The sequence below is a fragment of the Vombatus ursinus genome, unplaced genomic scaffold (genome assembly GCF_900497805.2).
Source record: "Vombatus ursinus unplaced genomic scaffold, bare-nosed wombat genome assembly UNPS02014791.1, whole genome shotgun sequence".
Taxonomy (NCBI): Eukaryota; Metazoa; Chordata; class Mammalia; order Diprotodontia; family Vombatidae; genus Vombatus; species Vombatus ursinus.
The window spans coordinates 77936585-77962167 of NW_020954569.1; the positions used below are offsets into that span (position 1 = coordinate 77936585).

Sequence of the window (25583 nt, forward strand, 5' to 3'; positions counted from 1 at the left end):
TAAATAATATTTCATGTTTCTATGAGTTCTATGATAGTGAATAACTATCCTTTATTTCTGCTGAGGTCAGAACAAAAAGAAATGGGTTAAGAAGAGTTTTATGTTCCTAGAAAGTGTTTTTGGACAATCAGTTATTAAATATATGAATGTTGTTGTTGTTCATCCTTCATTTTTGAAAAGGACCAGTGACCACAGGTGATATCTTGACTTGTGTGAAAATTGGATTGAAGTGAGGCAGAGTTGCACAAAATTCTCAGCCTCACTCTCTCTTGAAGAGTCATCAAAGTCCAGTGGCAAGACAAAAGTCAAGGCACCTGGCAATGGTCTGGGATGTAATGGACGACCTGTTTCTGCCACCTTCGTGGTGGTTGGAACAAATTGTTATCATCTGCCCATTCTGCTGAGGGAAGTTATCATGTGCTTGGGGTAGCCATCTCTCTAAATCACCAAAGGTTTGAGGATTGTTGGTTATCCTCAACCTGGTTTAGCCCATCTGCTGAGACAGTTTACTGGAGTGTGGATACTCTGCTTGCTACAGCTTCTGGGAGCGACAGGTGAGAGTTGGGTGACAAGTGGACACCCATGGAAATTACAAAATTTCTATCCTGAAAAATACTTCAAAATAAGATAGATAGTCATGTGAAGTAGATGATTTAGTTGTAGGAGAGACGACAGGACATAGTGAGCAAGACATTATTTAGAGTCAGTTGCACTTGAGTTCAAATCCTGACTCATTTTCTCACTAGCGTAACACTTACATTTAACTTCCCTGTAAGGTCTCTTTTAGCTATGATTCTATGATCCTAGGAAGCTGGAGACTGAATTTGGAGACTGTAGCTAGATGATTGCACAATACCCATTGACTTAGGGCTCTCTTATATTGGAATCACTTTTAAAGAAAAGACATAATAAGCAGGAAGTATATTTGGAACATTCCTAGAAAAAAAATTCTTTAAGAAAAATGCAGAATTTTCACCTTTTTGATGTTCTTGAGGTCTGCAATGTATCTTTTCTATTGCTTTCATGATAAATTGGGGTCTGTTTATTTTCCAAGTTCTATTCTGTTGCATATTCATTTAGATAGTCGTGAAACAAAAAGATCCAGAAAAATCAGATCGGTCCTTTCAATCTTTAAGTGAAGAAGGAATGTTAGGAATGTAACTTAAACTGTTTTTTGGGACTCCTTTTAAGTTATCCAGCAAAGGGATCTTTGGACTTTAGAGGATGGGGGTGCACATTCTCTAACCATTTAAAAATCAGTTGCTTAAATGTTTCCCAATTCTCTGAGTGAATGATATTCATTTCATGGGGCCGTCTAGAAGACACCATATTATATATCAATTAGTGTTTTGTGAAACCATCACAATAGTGAGGTACAAGAGAGCTCCAGTTTGGATCAGCACTCACAGGGTTTAAGACCTTGATACTTTTTTTTTCTTGAAAAACATGTGGCCCTATTTTAATGGATGATTGAGGCTATCCTAGAGACAGCAATGTGGTTATTCCAGTCTCACTAAATTTCCTCCAGGGAAACAATAGCATCCTCCCCTAAACAACTGGTGTTTTTATTTGCATTAATGTAGTCATTGTGTACATTGTTCTTGTGGTTCTTTCTTCACTGCATCAGTTCATATAAGTCTTTCAAAGTTTTTCTGAATTTCTCTCATTCCTTATTTCTTAGAGTATACAGCAAGGGGTTCTTAACCTGGGTTCTCTGAACCTGTTTAAAAAATTTTTTTTAATAAATGTATTTAAACAGCACAGTTGGTTTCCCGTTATCAGGAATCATAACCAGTATCAGGAATCTAAAGTTTAGTATGTTAATACCTTAGAAGGCACGATTCTGTTCACTTTCCAAAGGTGAGGGGCATGTTCTTACTGTTAATTTTATGTACATCAGTATTTATTGCCTAAAAGAATGCCTTTTGGAGAAGAAAAGGGGCACCTGAAAAATTCGTGCGCCATGTTTGTTTTTAGTTACCCGTCAAAGTCTTATATCGTCCCTTGCATTTTTATAAATTCCGAAGAATTAAATGAATTGCTTTGCGAGGCAGCAGTCCAAGTTCTTTCTTTTAGTAGGTGTGCTGTGGGAGAGCCCCAGATTACTAAAGAACGTCTTAACCATTTGCTCATGCAAATGGAAAACCTGGAGTTAAGATCTGGTATTTAAGATCGAGGTTTGGGAGATGATTTCCTTGGGATATGGAGCACCCAACAGTGTCTTTTTAAGTGGATGGGTGTGTAGCTTTGGGCCCCCAGCTTTTCACTTCGCCCGGGTTGACACCGGCACTGGCGATTCTTGGCCACACCGGGGCAGCCTCTGCCTGGCTGGGGGCTGGGGAAAGAAATCTGTTTCAGCAAAGCTGACAATGTAGCCAAGTCCATATTTACTGTGGCTGCCAAGAAATCATTTAAAGGGGAAAAGAATACCAATTTTTAACAAAATTAGCCCAAACCCAGGACTGTAAATAAAACAAACAAAAAGCAACAGGCCAAGGAGATGGACATCTTATCGTTCTCTTCGAAGGAAATCCTTTCATCCTGCAGTCCCAAAGGTCTATCCAGCTCCTTTACCCCTCACCGCCGCCGCACCCCCCCCCCCCCACAACACAGGGGAGCCCCGGAGTATCGGTTAGCTCCCAAAAGGAAGCCCCACATGTCCACGCCCCTTCAGACTCATTCCAACACCCCATCCCCTAGGGTAACATGATTGCACTCAAACCAGGGGAATGGGGGTGGGGGGCGAACCAAACCAACCTAGCCTGACCGCCTATCCTCCCCCAAAGGCTGAAGCCTGTGATTGGCTTGGTGGGCTCTTCTTCCCGCCCCGGTGAGACTGGGAGGAGAGAATGAGAGGGAGGGAGGGTCCCATTACTGGCCTCGGGTGGAAGTAGGAGGAGGAGGAAGAGGAGAGAACCGAGAGGAAGAGGGTTGTGGTGGGGAGGATGTGAGCCGAGTTAATGTGAACTGAGAGCCAGCTGGGAGAGGGGGGCGGAGAAGGGAAGGAAGGAAGGGAGGAAGAAGGAGGAAGAGGAGGAGGAGGAGGAGGAAGAGAAGGAGGAGGAGAGAAAGCCAAACGGCTAGGAGTAGCAGCAGCGTTCTCCGTAGTAGCAGCAGTGGCAGTAGCAGTAGCAGTAGCAGTAGCAGTAGCAGTAGCAGTGGCAGCGGCAGCGGCAGCAGCGGCAGCAGCAACGGCAGCTGGGAAAGCCGCGGGGAGGCAAGCGGCCCCGCGTGTGCGTGCCGGGCAGGCGCTCACTCCAGAGTTGGGCAGTTCTAGCAGCAGGAAGGAGGGACAGCAGCACTGGAGCCAGGGCTCTCTTAGGAGAGCCGGCGAGACCAGCAGCAGGAAGAAAGAGCCTAGGGACTTGCTTTAGAGTTTTTCACATCCCTCCCTTCTCTAGCCTTCTTTCCCTTCTAGTCTCATCGCCAGCCCGCATTTCCCCGCAGCCTTCCGGCTTCAACAGCCGCCCCAGGAAGGAAGCGGCCCCGGCTCGAGTGGGGGAGGAGGTCAGACTGGACCGCAGGAGACCTCCCTTACCTGCTTTGCACTGACCCCAACTGCGTTGGCATTCCCTTGGGCTACAACTTCCCCAAGGGGCTAGAGTGCATCCCGGGGGCGGCCAGGAAGAAGAGTGAAGTCCAAAGAGTAGCTCTCGCATCCGCTGGGGGCTCGCCTTAGCATTCCAGAGAGGGGAGAGGGCTGCAACCGCCTCGTCTCTCCCTACCCCAAAAGTTGGGGGTGCTCTTACCCCCAGGCTCCATGGCTACCGGGCTGGGGGAACCAGTCTATGGACTTTCCGAAGATGAAGTAAGTGATTTACTCCCCCATACCGCTCGTGAGTTAGTATGCTTGCCCTGAGTCCATCTGTCACCGTCGCCCCACCCCCACTCTCTTCCACTTCCCAGGGGAGCGAGGGAGTTTCGCTTACGCGGAAGGGTTGAATCCTCCGAGGGTCAGGTTGGAGGGTAGGGGTCTGGGAGCTCCTCGTCTGTTCTCACTCCCCTTTATAAAGGGGCTAGGGGAGCGCTGATGCTGGAGAATGTGTACCTAGGACTCCGAGTGAGGGGCGCAGTGGCAAGCGGGTGAGGAAGGGTCGCGAGAGTGCCGGGTAACTGCACCGGGGCCACCCGGCAGCTCGGATTTCCCGGAGCCGGACGCAATCCTCCTGGGTTATTCTCTCTTCTTCCTGACCGCTGCTCTCAGTCTTTGCTGCTCTCTTTCTCCCCGCCCAGAGCGCGCGCTGTTTGTAAATAAACCGGCAGAACTCCCTGCCCACTGGCCGGGACACTGGGGCCCAAACACTCCTTTGCACCGGGAAGGAGAAGTAATGTGCACATGGTGCCTTTCTCCCTCTGTTACACTCTTAAATAGGAGTCATAGGGGAGAAAGCGAACTTGGGGCTCTCAGCAAACTTTCCCTCTTGTTTCAGGCTTTATTATCAAGTGTCTCGTCAGTCTTAGGGGCCAGTGGCAGGCTCTTGGTGCGCCGGGGTTGGGCAATTAAACGAACTGTCTTCTTCCTAGAACTTCCTAATTAATGTCACCTGTTTTAGAACCGTTTGACGCTTGTGTGTGAGTGAGAGAGAGAGAGAGAGATTCATCATCGAAGATGGGTGAAGAGGTTTGGCTGTATATGCATATGAATACACAGATCTATAATACACAGTTTGGTTGGAGGACTGATATTGTTTATGTATGAACGCGTATGTGTGAGGGTGGGAGTGAGGAGGATAGCAGGTGCTTTTAGGAAACTTGGATGGGTGGTTGCCGCCCAGCCATTTTTCTTCCTAAGGATCCAGAGGCTAAGATCTCAGAGAAGGATGGATTAAGAGTAAAGGAAGATCATTGGGGTCTTTTTTTATTATTAATAAAACAAACATGCAGACAAATCCACAACCCAAACAATGTTTATTTAAATGAAAAAGGTTTTGTTTTTATCCTTAGGAAACCTCCCCTCACCCCCACCCCTCCGTTTCCCAACAAGCCTGGTAAATCACAGCTCAGCCCTCTTAGCAAGCTGTATACTCGGTTCTTATTGGTGTATTTCCGTGCCAAAAAGGGGAGTGGGAGGAATATCACCCTGGAAGCCGGAGTGACAGAGAAGCTGTATGGAGCAGGTAGGAGTGGTTTCCCCATCTGGCTGTGTTTGCGTGTTCAGGTTTGTTTCTCTGGAGAGGTGAATTTACAATCCATGAAACATTACTCAGCAGGGAGGTATTTCCTATCCTAGTCGGTTGTGCATTTCATGAAAAGTTGATGCCTGGAAATTCAGGCTTTCTTGGTTTCTCTTTCTTCCCTCTTTCTCCTTTCATTCTCCGGGTGAGGGGGTGGGGTTCAGAGAGAGGCTATTATCCGGGACATGCCCACATTATGGCTTCTCTCACAGCGATATAGGCATCTGCTACCCACCTACTGTTGGCACCCTACATGTATATGTGTGTGAGTAGACTGGGGAAGTGTGTATGGGCATATGAACCTGTATGCAAAAATGTGTAAGGTGTATCAATCTATCTGGTAATTCTTAGTACGGATGGATTGCACTTTATTCTTCAAGATGGGTTAGGAAACACCTGTGGTTTCCTTTATCTGATTATAATGCAGAAATCCATGGATTTGTGTGATGGAATACTGTGTTTAAAATAATTTCACCTTTTTTGGAATTAATTGCATAATACTGTTACTTGATGAAGCTATGGAATTCCAGCATCTTTGGACCCGTCACTCCTTCCTCCCAGTCTGTCTTCCTTTTATTCTTACTCCTCCTTATTTATTAATATCAGTAGAAAGAAGACAGAGAGCCTTCAGGGCTGGTAAGATAAAGACATTTCCAAACAAAGAGGCTGGGGCTTGGCTGAGGTATTGTGGGTGAGAGTCAGCTGCAGTTCTGTCTCATTAAGGTTATTAACATAACATGATTGTTGGAAAAAACTGTGTGAAAATATACTTTTAAAAATACTTTAGTGATGTGGAGTGGTTTATTTTAGGTCAGGCTTGGCTTTCAGGAGGGCAGTAGATGAGTAGATTTCACATAGCTGTGGTTTTTATGTGCTAATGTGCTTTGTTGATATCTAGAACCAGCTTAAGAATTCAGTGTGCTTTTGAGAGACTGTCTCATCACCTTTTTTTCTAGGTTGGTTAATAATGTTCTTAACTTGACTAGAGCAAAAAGAAAGGCTGAACATATATCTATATTTATATATTGTATAAATACATATATATGTATATATGATATAGACCTATATCCATCTTTCTATACCTATTACTTCACAAAAGTATTCTGGGGCTTTGTATATATAAATAACTAACATGCTATGACTAACAGGCTATGAAGAAATTGAATTTATTTTCCATTGTGGACATTTCTGCCTAGTGCTACACATGTTTTTGTATGGATCAACAGGATAAATCTCATCAGTCTTCCCTTTTCTGAGCAATGCTATTTTGATGACTTTATATTTCTTTGGTATTTTGTTTGGAGGAGAGATTTTATACTGTCACTCTTTGGCCATTGGAAAGTCAAGGAATGCTTCTGCAAAATATTAACAGCAAATTGTAGTGGTATTATAGTTAGTTTAGTTCTCCAGATTCCTTGCAGTCAGTCTGGAAGGAAAACAGATATGGTTTTTGAAAGAATAGTGTCTAATGAAATTTAGTTCTGGGCCCTGTTTGGTGTCTATTTATACCATGGTCCAAGTGTATGTACTACATCTGATAATCTGAGAAATGGGCATAAATCATCTTTGTGGCTTTTCCAATGTAGATTGTTAGTCCAATCTCTTTTTTTTTTTTAAGTGGCATTGTGGAGGCCCTGCAGTGTGGGGTTTAATAGAACATGCACTTTGTTATCCTCCAACCTCATCATATCTATGAAAATCTTTTCCTAATTGTACTGCTCAGAAGTGTGAAAGCCGTCTTCCATGGCAGTGGTGAACATTTCTCTCGCTTGCTTTCTTTGATATTAATAAGCTGAGAATCTTAACAGAGTTTTTTCAGTGGTTGAATCCATCAAGAAATCATGTATCATCATCCATATTCTTGGGATTTTTGGAGAGTCTTGAAAACTACATTTTATTCTACCAAGTCAATTTACCCCTCTCTATCACAAACAATAAACAGGGTAGTATATTGTATTCTTTATGCCTTTCAGTCAATTACATAATAATGAAGATGGAGACTACTGTAGAAAAATCATGAATGGATACCTGTCTGTTCCTTAAAGTAGCCACTTTTCAAAGGCATTTTAAATACAGGACTTTCTCATTTTTATAAAATAGATTTGAATAACTGAAATTTTATTCTTAAGAAGTTGAGAGTAAATCAGTTTTGTAAATCAAACTAATTATATTTTAAATAAGCTTTGTAGTAAAACAACTATGTCTAACTTATCTTTTAAGTAAATCTGGATGTTTATATATTAGTTTTATGTAACCCTTCATTCCTCTTTGCTTCTTTCCCTCCCTCCCTCCTTCCCTTTTTTTTTTTTTTTTGTCTTTGTGTCTCTAGTTCCTAGCCCAGTGCTTGGCACATAATACATGCTTAATAAATGCTTATTGATTAAATAATTGATTCTTGAAGTCTATAACTGTCATAAATACACCAGATAGTCCATTAATATCAGGTGATAAGACTGCTTTGCTTGAACCTGTAAAAATAGGTGCTGGAAAGGGTGGGGTCAGAGGGCAGTGCCACCCAGTGCTTTGGTTTTACTATACTTACCGTAGTAAGAAAAGGCAAGAGTAGGTTGGACAGGATCAGTTTATATTTATGCTAGTTGAGGTCACATCTGTTTTAGTTCAAATTGATCATGATTAGAATCTGCTCAATTTGAGTGAGTTAGAAAATGCCATCAGTATATATTTTGGCAGGGAGGAAATGGGTGTGGTTAGACTTTTGTTGGAGGTTCAATAAAGACTTAGAAAGATCAGTTTAGTTTGAAAGAATCCATTTGGAACAATTTTTGCAATTGGCTTGAGTCCTTGGCATTTTTTGACAATCATTGGCACTTGGGGACATGTTTTTCTCATGAATATAACACAATATTAACTGTAATTCTTTGACTGTTTATTGACCCACTGACTTCAAAAACCTAAGTAAGATATTTGAGGAGAATGATGGATCTATCAGGCAAAATTTCTGTGGTTTAACTGGGATAAGGATTTCAGAATGTTAGATTTAGTATCTTTTTTTGGTGGCTACAATGAATAAGGGTTCATATATGAGCCTTGGGCTGACCATGGGGTAGCCTGCTTCTTTCTTTCTTTTTTCCTCTCCTAATACAACTCATCCATGCCTTGAACTGAGCAGTTAGTAGCCATTTTGGCAAGCAGCATGAAACGCCTCCTAAAATCTACAGAAACCCTGGGACCACTGGTCCCCTGTGTATAGAAAGAGCTCAGGATACTGAAAAATTGGTGCTTAGGAGACTGGTTGTGGGGTTGGGGGGGGTGGTTGGTAGGTGGGAAGGGGAAGCAGGATGAGGCCAAGCCTAGAAACAGCTCGAAAGCCTATTTGGTAAACACATATTTTAACTAATCTTGCTAAGTTCAGGTGTTTCTATGATGCTGAAGGATTCTATTACCAGCATCCTGGGGCAAAGCTCCAATAGCCCTCCCTGCTTAGATGGGGCAGACCAGATTATCAGAACTTTGCATGTTAATACCAAATTACCCATGTGTTACAAGCAAAGAGTTGAATAGAATTCATATGTGATGATTATATTTCATTTTATCAGTGATTTAAAAAAAATACGGGTACCTGCTCAACTTATATATGGGAAGTTATTCATATTTCTTATCCTATGTTGTGTTATATGTGCTGGAGGCCTTTTTCTAGTTCTTTTTATCTTTTATATCTGTTATGTTGAGTTCCCATTATATGACAGGCTCATCTGCTTTTCTAGTTGTACATTTCCTGGATGACATCTCTTATTTCCAGTTATTGCATATACTACATCATTAGAAGTATTCTACAGCCTGCTTTTGCCCATGTCTCTCCTGTTGTGCTGGAGTTGTCTACAACTTTTATTCCTTGCATATTAGGGGTTAGCAAGATTTGTGACCAATCCAGCATATAAATGAGAAAGCAGGTTAGGATCATTAAAAAGCATTGGACAATTTTCCAAAAAGAAATGTTATGACTGAACCTGTGATTTTATTGGTTACAGGTGAAGAAAGCCCCTCTACCAATACAGGTTTCTACCTTTTTTTGAAATATATAGGCTTGGATAGTTGTCTGGGGGATGTTGAGAGGTTAAGTGACCAGCTCAGTGTCAAACCTGAGACTTGAGTCCATATCCTCCTGGCTTCCATGCCAGCCAACTGCAATGCAATGCAGGTGAATTTATTAATATGCAAATATTTTAATGCCCATTACACAGTTGTGGAAATTGTTAGTCATCAGTTTTAGTGACACTTTCATTCAAAACTTTTGTCAGAGGTGCAAATCTCATTGGATTTCCACTCTCCCTTGTTAACCTAGGAAATTCTGGGAAAGGGAACTGGTAAACTATGAAATGATGTAAATATTTTACAAAGGACAGAAAAAAAAAGAATAATACACAAACTGGACACTTTGAGGTTTTTTCTTATATCTTTGTCTGTGTATGCATTTATATATCTCAGTTTTGTTGATGCATATTATGAAGTTTAAATTAAATTACATGTGCCTCATGAAAGGAAGTATAGTTTAGTGGAAAGCCTTGGACTTGGAATCAGGCAAGACTGGAGTTCAGATTCTGCTGCTGAAAATTAATAACAACCCTGTGACTTTAGTTAACTCATTTAACCTATCAGTTTCTGTAAATCAGGGATGATATTTATAGAAGCTACCTTATAACCTTTTTTTAAAGTGAAGATTAAATGAGATAATGAACATAATGTATTCTGCAAACATTAAAGTGCTATATAATTAGTTACTAGGGCTGTTATGAATATTATCACTTGAAAACTACTCAATTGGTAAGACAAAGTTGAATTTTGTGGTTTTGAGAACTTACAGAATTGAGCTTGACCAATGATTTCACTGAATAATCATTTAATCTAATGCCTGTTGTATACACATAAATGAATCATAGGAAGTAGAGTACATAAGCTCATAGTATGTGCCATAATTTGCTACAGTTAAAAAAAAAAAAACAAAACTCAAAGAGGCTACATGTTTGATATCTCACTTATTAAGCACTTCTGTAAAGACCAAACTCCTTTGAGTGGTTACACTTCTTTTTAGTATTCTGGTGTAACCAGCATGATGTCACCTGCAAACAGGACCATCTAGAGGCCCTCACCATCTATAGAGAATCTCTTTTTAGCTTAAAATTCTGTCCTGGATGTCTTCCACCAGTGGTGAAGCATCCATTGTCTTGTGCTATGACTTGCCTGATATTAATTATCAGAGGGTTGAGCAAAGTTAGTTATATCATTTATGGAATCTTTTAAAAAATAAATTTTTATTGATTTTGTTTGTATGTCACTTACATTTCCCACTATATCCCTCCCCTATACCATCTCCCAGAGCCATTTCTTATAATAAAGAATTTTTGAAAGGAAAAAAAGTTTTGAAAAACTAACCCGAATATCAGAAAAGCATGATATCATATACAGTTATTGTATACCTCTGGTTCCCTGATTTGTAGAATCTTGCATAATTTTGATGTTGAGAGCCCTTAAAGCAGGTTTTTGCCCTTGCAGATCAACTAAGTCAATAAAGAATGCTTTTTGTGCAGTTTGTAACATGCGGTTGCGGTTAGGTAGACAGTCTGTGTCACTTGTCTGTCTCCATATATGTACATTTATAGAATCAAACAGGAGGAGGAGAGAGGGCTGGGTTGTTTTTGATTGGTCAATGTTTCTTTAATGTTTTTAAGGTTTAATGTTTCTTCAATGACTCCAAACTTCTTTCAGAAACAAAAGCCGATTTTTAAAATGCCATTATTCTACCTATGCTAAATGGTTTGAAGTCATGGAATACCACAGTCTCTAAAGAATTAAAAATGAATTATGTGGAGGGCAATGAAGAAGTGCGCAGTGGATGGAAACAGGCTGGAATACCTAACAAATTAGGGGTTATTATCAGGACCTAGAAAAAAGGATGTCCTCAGGAAAATGTCTGCTCAAAAAAGAAGATGGTCTAGTGCTAGGGAAGGGTGCTTCACTGACATCTCTGTGATGTCAGGAGGCAGTGAAGATAGGATCCCAACCATATGGTATGGAGGAACCCCATATGGTGAACTGAGGGAAAATTATGGACAAGAGTTCTAAGTGATGGGCAGTCTTGAAAATTGATTGGTAAACAATTACCATGAGAACCAGGCCGAGAATGTGTGGGAAGATGTGCAATGAGTTTGAAACTTCAGTTTCGGTGAATTTTTCTTTTGATCACTCAAGTGTTACTACAACTTGCAAAATGAATATCATATAAATAAATAGATGTAGATATCATATGTCTGGGATGTAGTGGAAAGAGCACTGAATTTGGAACTGAGATCCGAGTTCGAATGTGGCACATTGACTAGAGTGCTGGGCTTGGACTGAGAATGTTCTTCTTGTTCAGTCATGTCTGACTCTTTGTGACCCCCATTTGGGGTTTTCTTGGCAAAGATACTAGTGGTTTGCCATTTCCTTCTCCAGCTCATTTTACAGATGAAGAAACTGAGGCAAGCAGGGTTAGTAAGGACCTGAGGCCAAATTTGAATTCAGGTCTTCCTGACTAGAGGCTGGGCCCTCTATCCACTGTGCCACCTAGCTGTCCTACCTAGCTGAGGAAGAGCTGAATTCAAGTCCTGCCTCAGACACTTACTCTCTCTGTGACCCTGGGTAAGTCACTTAACTCTCAGCCTCAATTTCTTTATCTCTGAAATGAAGGGATTAGATTTGGTGGCTTCCAAGGTCCCTTCCAACTCTAAACCTTATGGTCCTATGAAATTGTCATGGCCTATTTAAAAGATATAACAGTACTAAGTGATGACTGATGTGAAGCTCATTGTCTTGTTTGATTCTTACAACATCCCTATGGGATGGTAGATGCTGCAGATATTATCCTCATTTTATAGATGACAAAAGTGAGACTAGAGAGGTTAACTGATTTAGGAACGTTTTAGGGAAGATTCAGGGTCCAGAATTTTTCAGTAGTAATTTTTTAACTCACATTATTCAGAAATTAACTCGACTCAGAAATTATTTGACTCAGAGTTGGAAGGAGCCAGAGCCTAGGGTGGGAGGGGAGAAGAGACAGAAGCAAACTCAAAGGCAAAAGAAGGAATTAATATCAAAGCAGACCATAGGAGAGATATTGAGTGATGTCAGAGAGCTGATTGTCATTTGCTGTGCTAGGCTTCCATGGGATATAATGTGAAAGATCCCTCTTTTTGCTGAGCACATAAATGAACTGGCATCTCAGATGACTCTGAAATACACTTCTGCCTTTATTAGCTACAGTGCTGTGCCCTTAATTAAAGGCGGCTAGTGACACTTAACTCTAAGAAGTTAAATCTTGTGGATAACTCTAATGAGAGATTGATGGTGGTCATTCCTCAGGCTTAAACCTTGCCTTGATTCAAGGCAGAAAGATTAATTAGAAAGAGTAAAGACAGAAGACAAATCCCAAAAGGTCAGGTGCTTTAAATAGTGGACGTAATTGAAAAATCGGGCTTTAGTCAAGGGCTGGTGTTTTTAAGTATATGAGTCTAGGATAGGTAGCAAAATCCCCTGAGATAAGTGTTCTTAACCTGGAGTCCTCTTTGTGGTTGGATTTCCTTGGTCCATGAACTTAGATGGGGAAAAAAAAAATCCATCTTTATTTATCTAGCTATCAATTTATTATTTACCTCTAAACTTTAGTATTTTCTTTCATTATGAATATAGGCAATAAACATTATTCTGAGGAGTCAGTTGGCTTCACCAGATTACCTAAGGGGTCCATGATTTAAAAAGAGCAGGAGTTTATGCCCCGAGGCTCCTTCAACAGGGCAACCTGGTAGAGCAAACTACATTATGCTCAGATTAAGCAATGAACTTGAACCAAGATTCAAATACAACTTCTGATATTCGCTAGCTGTGAGCTAGGAGCAAGCTCAATTTCTTCATCCCTAAAATGGATTTAATAATACTTACTTTCTTACCTCTTATGGTTGTGGTGAGTGCTGTATAATTGTGAACTAGTACCACTAGCTTAATTTTCTCACTTTCTGGTCCACTGTCTTTGACAGCACCAGGACTTCCTAAGTTTAATATCTTTGCTATCCAATTACTTTGTGGTAACTTTGTACAGTACATGGTGAATTCTTTGGCAAATAGGCTTCCATTGAAAGATGAACTCTAATTCTTTTTAACCTACTTTCTGTACAAGAGAATTTGCATTTGAAAATCATCAGGTCCCATGGATCTTTTAAAATGTTGCTGATCTATAGTGTTAAAGCACAATGATCTATAGTTTAAGGCATGTAGAAAGAGGCCTGGGAGGAGAGATTATAATGGTGATTAGGCTGAGCCTCATAGAACTAAGAAACTTCTCAAGGAAAGGAAAAGAATTTGTTATCTCTTAGGATTCAGAGTTTCTGTCAGCCACCATTGTTGCCTGGCCACTCAAATTACCTTCCTTTTTTGCAACCTCCTAAAGTCATTCAGTGGTGTGCTCATTCTTTGTTCAGTGAGCAGGGAAGACAATGCAGCCCTCTCCCTTTTCCTTTGTTTGGTCTCATAAGGTATTGTGCAGAATCATGTGATATCTCGCAGTGGAAGAACAAAGTTTTGTGCTGCATTGCATTCTTTCCCGTATTCTTGCAAATTGTCTCAGATCATATCACCTCTTTCAGTATGATAATTCTTTTTTTTTTTTTTCCAGTATGATAATTCTTGCTCCCACTCTAGTACCCCTTTCTGCCTACATCGTTAGACAACACCCCTGTAAAGTGGATGGCAGAGCAAGAATTTCAGCTTTGGGGTAAATAGTGGCAGTGGAATAACATTCAGTAAGTATCATTTCAGGAATGTCCCCTCTCCCTCTGACAGGGAGATCCGGTTAAAGTCAATAGGTACATACAATATTAAGTGCTTTGCTATGTGGAAGGACAGCACTGAGCTTCGTACTGGCACAACTAAGTGGAGAAGTGGATAGAGTGCTGGGCCTAGAGTCAGGAAGACTCATCTTCCCAAGTTCAAATCCGGCCTCAGACACTAGCTCTGTGACCCTGGGCAAGTCACTTAACCTGTTTGCCTCAGTTTCCTCATCTGTATAATGAACTGAGGAAATGACAAATTACTCTAATATCTTTGCCAAGAAAACCTCAAATGGGGTCACCAAGAGTCAGGTGACTGAACAACAGCAATACTTTGTCTGTTGGGAATTTTCCAAGTGTTTCCATAATGATTTGTGCTTTCTCCCTATCTTCAACCACATTTCTCCCCAGTTTATTTGTACTAAGTGGTATTTTTAAGGGAGGTGGCCTGTATTTCTTCAGCCTAGGGGTTTGGGATCGATGTCACTTTTCCTCATGTTATTGGCTCACTTCTTTGTCAGTCGACAGGCTATATGTCACCAGGAATCAGGTGGGATAGATTTAAATGCCAAGCTATGTATAGCTGTGATTACCCTTTCCAAAAAAGGGTCAAAATGAAGGCAGCAGGTGCTTTGTTCTGCTGAAAGCTGTCTGACTGCAGTTTGAATGTTCTGGAGGCTTCAGGAATGCCAGTAGCCTGGAGGGAGCTGTTTCCTCTTGCTTGCTTAGAGGACAGGCCACAATTATAGCTGTAGTATTGTTCGTTTGAATTTTCTTCGTACTAGTTTGTTTCTAGTAAGTAAGAATGCAACAGTATAAACAATTCACTCAGCGTTGCCTCCCTAAAATGCAAGGTGTTCAGTAAATATGAATGAATTTTCTTTGCAGATGGCTGTGGATAGAGAGAGGGCTGGAATCAAGAAGACCTGAATTCAAAACTTGGGCTTAGATACCTATTAAATGCGGCTAGGTGGTACAGTGGATTGAGTGCTGGGTCTAGAGTCAGGAAGACCTGAGTTCAAATCTGACCTCAGACAGTTAGTAGCTGTGTGACCCTGGTCAAGTCACAGGTTTGTTTGCCTCAGTTTCCTCATCTGCAAAATGGGGATAAAAATAGTAACAACCTCCCAGGGTTGTTGGGAGGACCGAGTGATATAATAATTGTAAAGTGCTTAGCACAGTGCCTGGCACATAGTAAACACTATATAAATGTTAGCTATTATTATTATTACATATCTCAAGTGGGATTTGGCTGTATGAGATGATCTGGAAGTGTATTTTCTTTTTTTTTATTATGGTAATTTTTATTAATTTTTTTTTGTTTTCAACATTTACTTCCACAAGATTTTGAGTTCCAAATTTTCACCCCATCTAGCCCCTCCCCCCACCCCAAGATGGCATGCATTCTGAATACCCCTTCCCCTAGTCTGCCTTCCCTTCTATCTCTCCCTCCCCTTCTCTTATCCCCTTCCCCTTCAATTTTCCTGTAGGGCAGGATAAATTTCTGTACCCCATTTCCTGTGTTTCTTATTTCCCAGTTGCATGTGAAAACATTTTTTTAAACATGTGTTTTTAAAACTTCGGGTTCCAAATTTTCTCCCTTCCTCCCTCCCCACCCTCATTGATAAGGCAAGCAACTAAATATAGGTTATATATGTGCAGTTATGCAAAACATGGAAGTCTATTTTCTAAATATATTTATGTGTAAAACATCATTAGAAGTTGATAACCTCAGCAAAGTGGGGTGATATTCCAGAGATGACGTGCATTGGAATATTTTTCTGGAAAGTAAAGAGAGCAGGCCAACTCAACAAAATTGCTACAAAAGCTCAGCTTTGTCATTCATCTTCTCCTGGTTCTTGCTTGTCTGTTGGACTGCTCTTTAGTTGTTTGCTGTATCCTCATCCTCTGGACAGAGAGGTGGCAGATCTTCATCCCTAGATGCGGATGTTGTCCAAGGCTTTGTCTGGGGTGCCTTTTCTTTCCCCTTTTTCCCTTGGTGATCTTATTGGTACCTCTGTATTCAATTACCATTTCTATTCAGTTGACTCCAAAGTATATATTCTGGCCTAATCTCTCTCCTAACCTCTAATCTTGGTATCTCAGTACTTGCTGGATATTTCCACTTGAATATCTTACTGGCACCTTGAATTTAAGGGCAGCTAGGTGGTACAGTGGATAGAGTACTGGGCCTGGAGTCAGAAGGACCTGAGTTTAAAACCAGTCTCAGACACTTACTAACTGTGTGACCCTGGGCAAGTCACTTTTCTGGTTTGCCTCAGTTTCCTCATCTGTAAAATGAGCTGGAGAAGGAAATGGCAAACCACTCCAGTATCTTTGCCAAGAAAACCTCAAAAGGGGTCACGAAGAGTGGGACATGACTGAACAACAATAATCTTGAACTTAAAATGTCCCAAATTAAACTCATAATGGGAGATGTTATATTGGAGTGGATAGAGCACTGGCTCTAAAGTCAGAGCTCCAGGGTTCAAATCCTACTTCTGATGCTTGCTGTGTGACTTTGGGAAAATCCTTGAACCACTCTGGGCCTCAGTTTCTTCCTCTACAAAATGAGAGCATAGGAAGATGCCATATTATTTTAACATTCTCTAAAATGCTCAGTGAATTTTGTAAACAGCTACGTTATTATATTTGGTTTTCTCTTCAGTTGTCCTGTGATGTAGAGGATACTGAAGCATAGATAAGGAAGGTACCTTTGTATTTTCATTATATTTATGAGGTAAGAACAGAAAGTCTTTTGGTCTCCTTTTCCCTTTGAATTTTTGACTGAAGTTACTATTAAAGACCATAGGAGAGCATTCTCCAAGTGATGAAATCACTCTGAGAGAGGCTACCTCCATATGCACTTCCATCTTTTTCTGAATAAAAGTTTTTATATAGGTGTCCCAAAAGTCTTAGTGCAGCTTTAAGCTTTTAAACATCTTTTTTTTTTTTTTTGAGGGGCTAGGCAATGGGGTTAAGTGACTTGCCCAGGGTCACACAGCTAGTAAGTGCTATGTGTCTGAGGTTGGAGTTGAACTCAAGTCCTCCTGAGTCCAGGGCTGGTGCTCTATCCACTGGGCCACCTAACTGCCCCTTAAACATCTTTTAAAGCTTAAAACTGCACTAAGATTTTTTTGGGACACTTGATATAAGGCACTATTTAAACAAAAGAGTAGACATAAACTCTTATTATTAATAGTTGTAATAAGAGGAAACAACGTTGATTATAAGCCATTATTGCATGCATATATATGTATATACACACACATATGTATGTGTATGCTGATGATTAGTTGTGAGGAAAATGATGGCAGAATTAATATCTGCTTCAAGTCAGGTCTCTGAAGGTGGCACAGTGGATAAAGTGCTGGCCTGGTTTCAAGAAGATCAGAGTTCAAATCTAACCTGAGACACTTACTAGCTGCGTGACCCTGGGCAAGTTACTGAACCTCTGTCTTAGTTTTCTCAACTGTAAAGTGGGAATAATAATAGGACCCATCCCATAGGGTTGTTTGTAAAGTTTTTTAGCACAGTTCCTGGCACATAATAAATGCTTGGTCTCTCCTCCCTCTCTACCAATCTACCATTGTCTGAGCAGATCATAAAGGTACTGGAGTAGTTTGCCCTTTCCTTCTCCTAGAAGGAACTTCAAAGTTCTAGTCAATCCTTGATTTTACAGATATAGAAACTGAGGACCAGAGATGTTAAGTGCCTTGCCCTGAGATTGCACATGTAAGAGGCAGAGCTCAGATTCCAGCCCAGGTTTTCTGTCTCCTAATCTCACGCTCTTCCAGGTATTTGTGCCCTGGGGAGGTACCTGTTTGGTGTGACCCAGACCTAATGTTGATTCTTTTTAGAGTCTTGGTAACCAGTAATACAAAGAGTCTTGAGGGAGATGGGTCATGAGATTTTAGATCTCAGAAGAAATAGAAGGCAGTTTGCTTTGTGCTTAAGGATAGAGGAGTTACTATTTAAACTATGGTATAACTTGTACAGAACCAAAGAAAGGTGAAAACCCCTCCCCACTTTGTTTAGTGGGTTGATCTAAGAACATAGGTATTGGTGAGCCTGGGTTAGACTGTGGAACTTTCTTGAAATCAGGCATGTTGTCATTCCTGTCTCTTTACCTTGGAGGTACTGATAAACATACCACTGATAAAAGGAAGGTTCTGGAATTGCAAAGTGTTTATAGAGGGGGAAGGTATTGACAGAGAAATGAAAGGGTTGTGAAATACTTAGAATTCAACCCTCTTACTGATCAGACAAAGCAAGTATTAGAAAAGAGCTAAGTGTTACCCATTATGTTGGTAGGTGGTTAAATTCTTCATCTCCCACTCCAAGGCTTGCCAGAAAAAGATTATGCAACATGACAATTGCCAGGTCTTGACCCTGATGCATACTGACTGTGTGACCCCTGGGCAAATCACTTATGAACTCGGTGGCAAGCAATTCTTATAAGATTTTAAGTTGTTGGAGAATAATTACTCATCAGCATTGACGGAGGGAGTTTTCTCACCATGGTGTCCTGTTTAGGGAGAAAAAGAAAAAAAAAATTAACCATGTTAATATGATTTCACCACCTGAAGAGTGCCCCCTAATGGCTAGATCTTGAAAGCAACTGCATGAAAAATTCCATTGGTCTACCAAGGGGAAGCGCTGGGGTGGATATGGGCGAATCATCATACAAAGTCTCCTAGTCTTAGTGTAGTTTTAAGTTACTGAAGCTGTTAGTATAGTTTTAAACTATTAAAGCTTAAAATATTAAAATTATTAAAGCTTACGCTAAGAAGTCCCCGAGTGTTAGTGTAGTATTAACCCACTAAAGCATAATACCACATTAAGATTTTTGGGAAATTCTGTATTGGATAAGACTCATCCAACAATATTCTCTTTCCCATAGTGGCTTTCCTTTTTTAGGGGGTGGTGAAGGAAGTAAAGAGGTTTGTTATGTGTATATATATATATATATATATATGTGTGTGTGTGTATGTGTATGTGTGTGTGTGTATGTATACATACATATATGTATATACATACATTCATACATACAATATGATATCAGCCTCAAAAGGGGAGACATTTTCCCAAATATTTTTCTTTTTAGGGATGGGTCCAGGGAATTTTTGTAAGCTTTTTAAAATCTTTTTAATCTTTTCAAACTATAATACCTTTTGGGCCAAGGATTCAATAATACTTCCCCCCCCCCCCCCCCCGAAATTTAACTCTACCAGTCTGTAAGAACTCTTAACTGAAATATAGGAAATCGACAATGTTTGAGTGGTCTGTTCCAAAAATTCACAGTTTCATCAATTTAGAGCTGAAAGGAATGTATGGTGTCATTTGGTCTAATCTCTCTCTCTCTTTTTTTTTTTCTCAAGGCATTTGGGGTTAAGTGACTTGCCCAGGGTCACACAGCTAGTAAGTGTTATGTATCTGAGGCCAGATTTGAACTTAGGTCTTCCTGAATTCAGGGCCAGTGCTCTATCCACTGAGCCACCTAGCTGCCCCTCTAATCTCATTTTTACAGATGGGGTTACAGAGACCCTTAAAGGCTAAACAGCTTGTCCAAGGTGATACAAGGTCTATAGAGTAGAGCCAGGGATTAAAACTCAGGTCCTCTGAGCCCAAGTTCAGCAGTCTTTCATTTTTTGCACCATTATGTGTGGTTTCCCAGGCCAGACCATAGAAGTCTATTTAAGCCACTCTCATGATATCATCTATTATTTTCAATTCAGTTCAGATGTTTGTGCTGTTGAACCCATTGAAACAAATTTCAATTTCATCACTCCTTCCAGGAGAGAGACTTTTTGTGTCAGGGGTGATGAAATTCAACCAGTATTTACTATGTGCTGCTCTCTGTGCTAGGCTGGGGAGAGAGACATAAATAAAGTAGTCCCTGCCCTGCAGGAGCCCACATTCCATCCTCCAAGTCAGTAAACATCAAACAAATATGACATTATGCAAAGTACTTTGAAGAGGGAGAGACACTCTTTTTCTAAGTGATTATTTCCCAAGTGCCAGCTTCTAATACTGGTAAAAGCCTTCTGAGGCATTCATATTAGATGGACCTAGCAGATTCTTACCATCTTGTGTACAGAATACCCAGGACAATGGAATAAAATTCTGCTCGAGTGACTAATAATCAAAGGGAACAGAAATGTGACTTATAAATCCACTTTGACTGTCAACAGTATTTTGCATCTCATGTCAATATAATGAATTGGGTAAGACAGTCCCAGATAACATGGTGGCATTGATGGCTGCCTCTTGGCAGTCTAAGTAAGATTCATTGGTTCCATCCCAGTAGTCTTTATAAGAAGGCAGACTGGCAATGAAATACTAGGGAATTCTTGTCCTCTAGTTAATTATATACTGGAGTTGATTTTTAACATTTCCCACATCATTGGTTGAAAGAGTCAAATCAATTCAATAAGCGTTTTTTGAGTGCCTTTTATAGTCAAAAAGCTACATCTGAGGATGGTGGGGTGGGGTGCTTCATTAGATGCACCTAGAATACTAGGTGCTATGGGACAGATAAGTGTATGACATGTGATCCCTACCCTGAAGGAGCTGAGAATCCAGTAGGAAAGGAAGCATGCACAGAGATAACTACTAAGTGGCAGTGGAAGCAATGTTCCGATGTAATACTCTTTCCCTAACCTTCTGTATTTCAGAGATGGACAACCTGTGGCCATAGATTATGTGTAGCTCTTCAAAGCTCCATGTGTGGTACTTGAAATAAGCATGTAGGTCTAAAAAACAATCAGAGAAACTATGTTCAAAATCTCTGCTGCTTGTTACCGGTGGTGGCCTTGGACAGACAAGCTACTTTATAACTCTCTGGGCCTCAGTTTCCCTCTCTATAAAATGAGATGCTTGACAGCCTTTAAAGTTTCTTTCAGTCTTAAATCTGTGTTTCTGTAACATACAAGGTGCTGTTCCAAACAAAAATAAAAATAAAACAATGAAAATAAACAAAACAAAAAATTTTTAAAAGTCCTTGGCTTTAAGCTGCTTGTGTTTACTGGGGTGGTGCAACATGTAGACAGAGCTAAGTGTAAACCATATCCAAAGTAGTACGTGACAATTTTAAGAGGAAGGGGCTTAAGAAACACCTAGGAAGTGGCAAGTTTTTTATACTTTAAAGACATCTAGGGTTTCTGTGAGGTATCAGTGGGGATCAGAGTGTATTATAGAGGTGGTCCCAGCAGCAACGGCTGCTGAGTAAATATCCCACCACCGGCTAGAAGGCCTCATCACTGAATTAGGATATTTAAGAAATCCCACTTCTGTGGCTAGAAGGATGGATTCCAGAACTCTTAAACTTGATATTTGTTCCAGGTAAATTCTGCCCAAGAAATTTTCCTTCTTTGGCTAGAAGATGTGATTTTGTGTCATGATGCCTTGGGAAATCCCATCTTTAACTGGGAGACAGATGTTTAGCAACTATTTGGTTCTAGAACTCCCTTCTCAGACCATTATCTGAAAAATAAAAATTTCTTTCCATTCTTCCTTCTCTCCTGGAATTTGGAGTTCCAGGACCTGAGTTCAAATTCTGACTTTTCTTTTTACTACTTATGTGACCTTGATTATAACATTGAACTCCTCTGTTAAGTTTCCTCCTCTATAAAATTGGGGATGGCGGGGGAGGGTGAGATTTGTATTAGATAACTGCTAATGTTTCTTCTAGGTCTGGTTCTATGATCGAATGATCTTTTTTCCCCTACCTTTTTCCAAATCTCACCTGTTCTTAGTGGTTCAACTATTTCCTGTATGCCGAAGGCTCTCAGATCCATGCTTCAATACCAACTTCCATATGTTTCTTTGATGTTTCTATAAGTCTGGCCCTCCAGCAACTCCAGTTTAATGTTGGAAAAAATTGAACTCATCTCCTTCCTACCCAACCCTAACCCCTCTACTTAACTATGTCTCCTTCTCCTGACACCCTATTTCGGTCAATATTGGTACCAGGCTAGCAGGGAGAATTGCAGTGCCATTGACAGAAATAGGAAACTAGCTTGCAGATAGTATTCAATATAAATTTAGTAACACATTAAAAATTCATAGGTTAAAAAAATACCCCCTCTTTATTCCTGGCTGTCGGAAAGCAGTGTTGGGTATATCTTCAGTGTAATCTTTTAAGTGGCTATAAGTTGGCGGTGTGAATGTTCTAGCCAAGTAATTCTTGGTGAGGACACACTTGCTTACAGAACAGTCAGCTCTCAATTATTTAACTTTCAAACATGAAGTGTTTCCTGTTGTATCAAACATCAGTACTGCTTTTAAAATGGTGGTAGATACCCTATTGAATTTATACTTTAAGATTAATCCAAATAAGAATAACAACAGTATGCAAGAGATAAGGAAGAAGTCTTTGATATGATCTGCCAATGGAGCTATGGTTGTTTTGGTTTCCCATATTTCATGAGGGACTTTGAGGCTTTCTGGGGATCTTGGTTGGCTAACCCGAATATCCAAAAGGTGCATCTATAGAAAAAGAGGGATCTCAGAGGGATGTCTCTAGTTGGTCTGCCTGGAACTGTGCAGGCATTTTCGGGACCTTTGCAGTAATATTAAGGGAAAAAGTCAGTGAATACCCTATTTATGTTCCCCCTCCACATCCAGTCATTTGTTTTTCTCCAGGGCAATAGCCAGGACAAATTTGTCAGGCCTCTGATACCATCAAGAGTTCTTCGATGACTTAGTTAAAATTGGTCAGCACCTAAAATTGAGAGCACCTTGATGAAAAGCTACAGAAAAATAAGAAGAAATACAGAGAACTAGAGTCTTAGGTAGAATGGTGATATAACAGACAAGGAAGAGAGTGAAAAACAGAGGAAAAGCTGTGGAGAGAAGGAATTGTGAAAGCCTTGTGTCATGATGGAACCACTCCCAATCTATTCCTCTGTGCTGTTACCTCCAAGGAACTCCTGCTTTATTATTAAAAAAAACTCCTGTATCTTTAATTTTTTCCTTGAATGTGCCTTCTGACTTCTGACCATAATTTGAAACCTGGTTTCTCCCCTAATGAGAACATTTCCTCAAAACTCTATCCTGGCCAAAGGCCATTTATTCATGAACTCTGGGAGAAACAAATACATGCACATCTCTACTGCCATTTTTAGACCATTGTTCCCTCCACCATTGTTTCTTTTTCTTTTTAAATGTTTATTGCTTTTTTGTTTTTCCCATTACCTTCATTTCCTGATATATTCCATTCCCCTAGCCCACCCTTAGAACAAAGACTAAAAATTAAGAATGGAGAAAAGAAGCAGTTTAGTTAAACTAACCAATACATAAACTAAGTTCAACATTACATGTAGTGTTGCACACCCACAGGTCCCTCACATCTGCAAAGAATCTGCATTCTTATCACTCTTCTTTTGAGCGAATTTAGTCATTACAATTGCACAACATTCAGTTTTAATTTTGTTGTTTCCATTTATATCATTGCATCATTGTGTGTATTGTTTTTCTGGTTTTGCTTATTTCAATTTCTGTCAACTCATACAAGCATTTCCATGCTTCTCTGTATTCATAATTTTCATCATTCTTTTATATCATAGCAATATTCCATGTAAGTCACATATCAAAAATTAGCCTTTCCCTAATCCATGGCCATCCACTGTGGTTCCATTTCTTTGCTCATACAAAATGTGCTTCTATAAATAGTTTGTCGCCTTTCAACAAACTCTCCTTTTTAAAAGTCCAATCCTTCAAATCCCAGTCCAAACATCAGATTCTCCGGAATTGCTTCTATAACTCACTTAGGTGGAAGTGTTATTTCCTTTTTCTGCGTATTTTACGTGGTACATGATAAATTTTATCCCGAATTGTGCCTATTTTTATATATGTCCTATTCATCATAAGTACTCAACTCCTTTGACTTCCAAGACACTACTCTTTCTGGGTTCTCTTCCTTCTAATTTGACTATGCCTACTCATCTTTCTCTGCTGGATCACCATCTGCAGCTAGATTTCAATTAGTGCAAATAATGAATCCTGTTGCATGTGTTTGAATTCACATCATTTGAAGTTATAATTGTGTAAAACATGGTAATTGGTTCCAACCCAATGTCAATATGCAGAACAAAATTGAAGAAAAATGACTTCATGAAATGTATTATTAGCACTAATGGGGACCTAGCTGTATGCTTATCCTCCTAAGCCTTAGGTTCCTAAGGTTCTATGCTGGACCCCTCTTCCCTCTGTTTACTGTCTCCCTTGGTGATCCTCTTCAAGGGTTCAACAAACACCTGCATCTCTACATAGAGAACTACCAATTCTGTGTCTCACTCTGCTTTTAATCTCTCCCTCGTGCAATACACCTTCTACTCAGTGGTTAAAATCTTCTTCTTAAAGTGCAGGTTTCACCATCTCACTCTCCTTGTCTTAAATCTTCTATGTATTCCTATTTCTTCAAAGATAAAATATAAACTTCTCTTAGCCTGACATTAGAGGCCTTCTACAATCTGACTCTAACTTATATTTCCAATCTCATTTCATTTTAATCTCCTTTGTATACACTGAATTCCAGGAAAATAGTCTAATGACTATTCCTCAAACTTCCTTTGTCTTCTCCCGCCTCTGTGCAAATAGAAGCTTTCCCTGTGCCTGATATTCCCTTAAAGTCTTTGCTTTTCATAATCCCTGAACTTCCTTTGGGACTCAGTTTACCTAATCTTCCTAGTCATTAGTGCAATCTTTCCAATTACCTTGTATTTTCTTATCTGTGTACAGCTTATATTTTCTTAGCTTCTTCAAACCAGAGACTGATTTTCTCATTGTGTCCCAAACACCAATCAGGTGATAGGCCCTTACTGATGTCTGTGGAATTGTGGTTGAATTTTTAAGTCCAAAGTACCTACATAATATCTTCCATATAGGCATACACTCAATTTTTGTTGAGAAAACAAGCTTCTAACCTTCAGCCAAAAGGAATTTAGAAACTAAGATAAAGATAATTCTAGTAGAGAAAAATTGCTAAAAAAGCAACTTGGTATAAAGAGGTTAAGAAATATCCTGGGTGATGGATACATCACGATGTATGTTCGTAAATTCCATGAGATTCTTATTTGGCAAATGATGGCACAAATGAAAGGGAATAAAATTTATGAAATATTGAGGAGGAGATAGAACAAAGTAGGTCTGCTAAGATAGGGAGATGGAAACCATATGGAAAATAGAAGAAAAAAAACCCCACTATTGTCTAACTTAGAAAAAGGAAATTGTGGAAGTAAGAAGGCAAAGAGGTAAAACATGCTAATTCACAGAAGACAAATAGGACCAAATGATAGGTTGGATGGAAATAGACTCAACCACAGCTGATAAAATGAAAGTGTTACAAATCCAAGGGTGAAAGGTTAGGAGGGAAAACACTATTAGAATAGAATCAAAGGAGTCCTTCTAATCAGCTTCATCAAGGTTCCACTGCCAAGGCTTCACTTGATTCAACAGATCCAAAAGAAGCCAGCCCCAATGTGACACCAAACATTTTTTAATAGATGAAGAAATGGTACATTCTCAACCTGCTTTATGTTATTCTAATTTGAGTCATTAGTGGTTAACATGAACTTTTTTTTAAATCTAA

General features: G+C 40.0%; 1 protein-coding gene across 2 annotated transcripts in view; it reads left to right on the forward strand.

Annotated features, from left to right (window-relative positions):
- Positions 1 to 3742: 3742 nt before the first annotated feature.
- The window catches only part of NEDD4L (neural precursor cell expressed, developmentally down-regulated 4-like, E3 ubiquitin protein ligase), a 452792-nt gene continuing 430951 nt past the window's right edge, over positions 3743 to 25583 (forward strand). For both annotated transcript variants that reach the window (XM_027868834.1, XM_027868835.1), the window contains exon 1: positions 3743 to 3808. In XM_027868834.1, the coding sequence (XP_027724635.1) occupies positions 3761 to 3808 (48 nt within the window). In that variant the 5' untranslated portion in view covers positions 3743 to 3760. The remainder of the gene's footprint in view (positions 3809 to 25583) is intronic.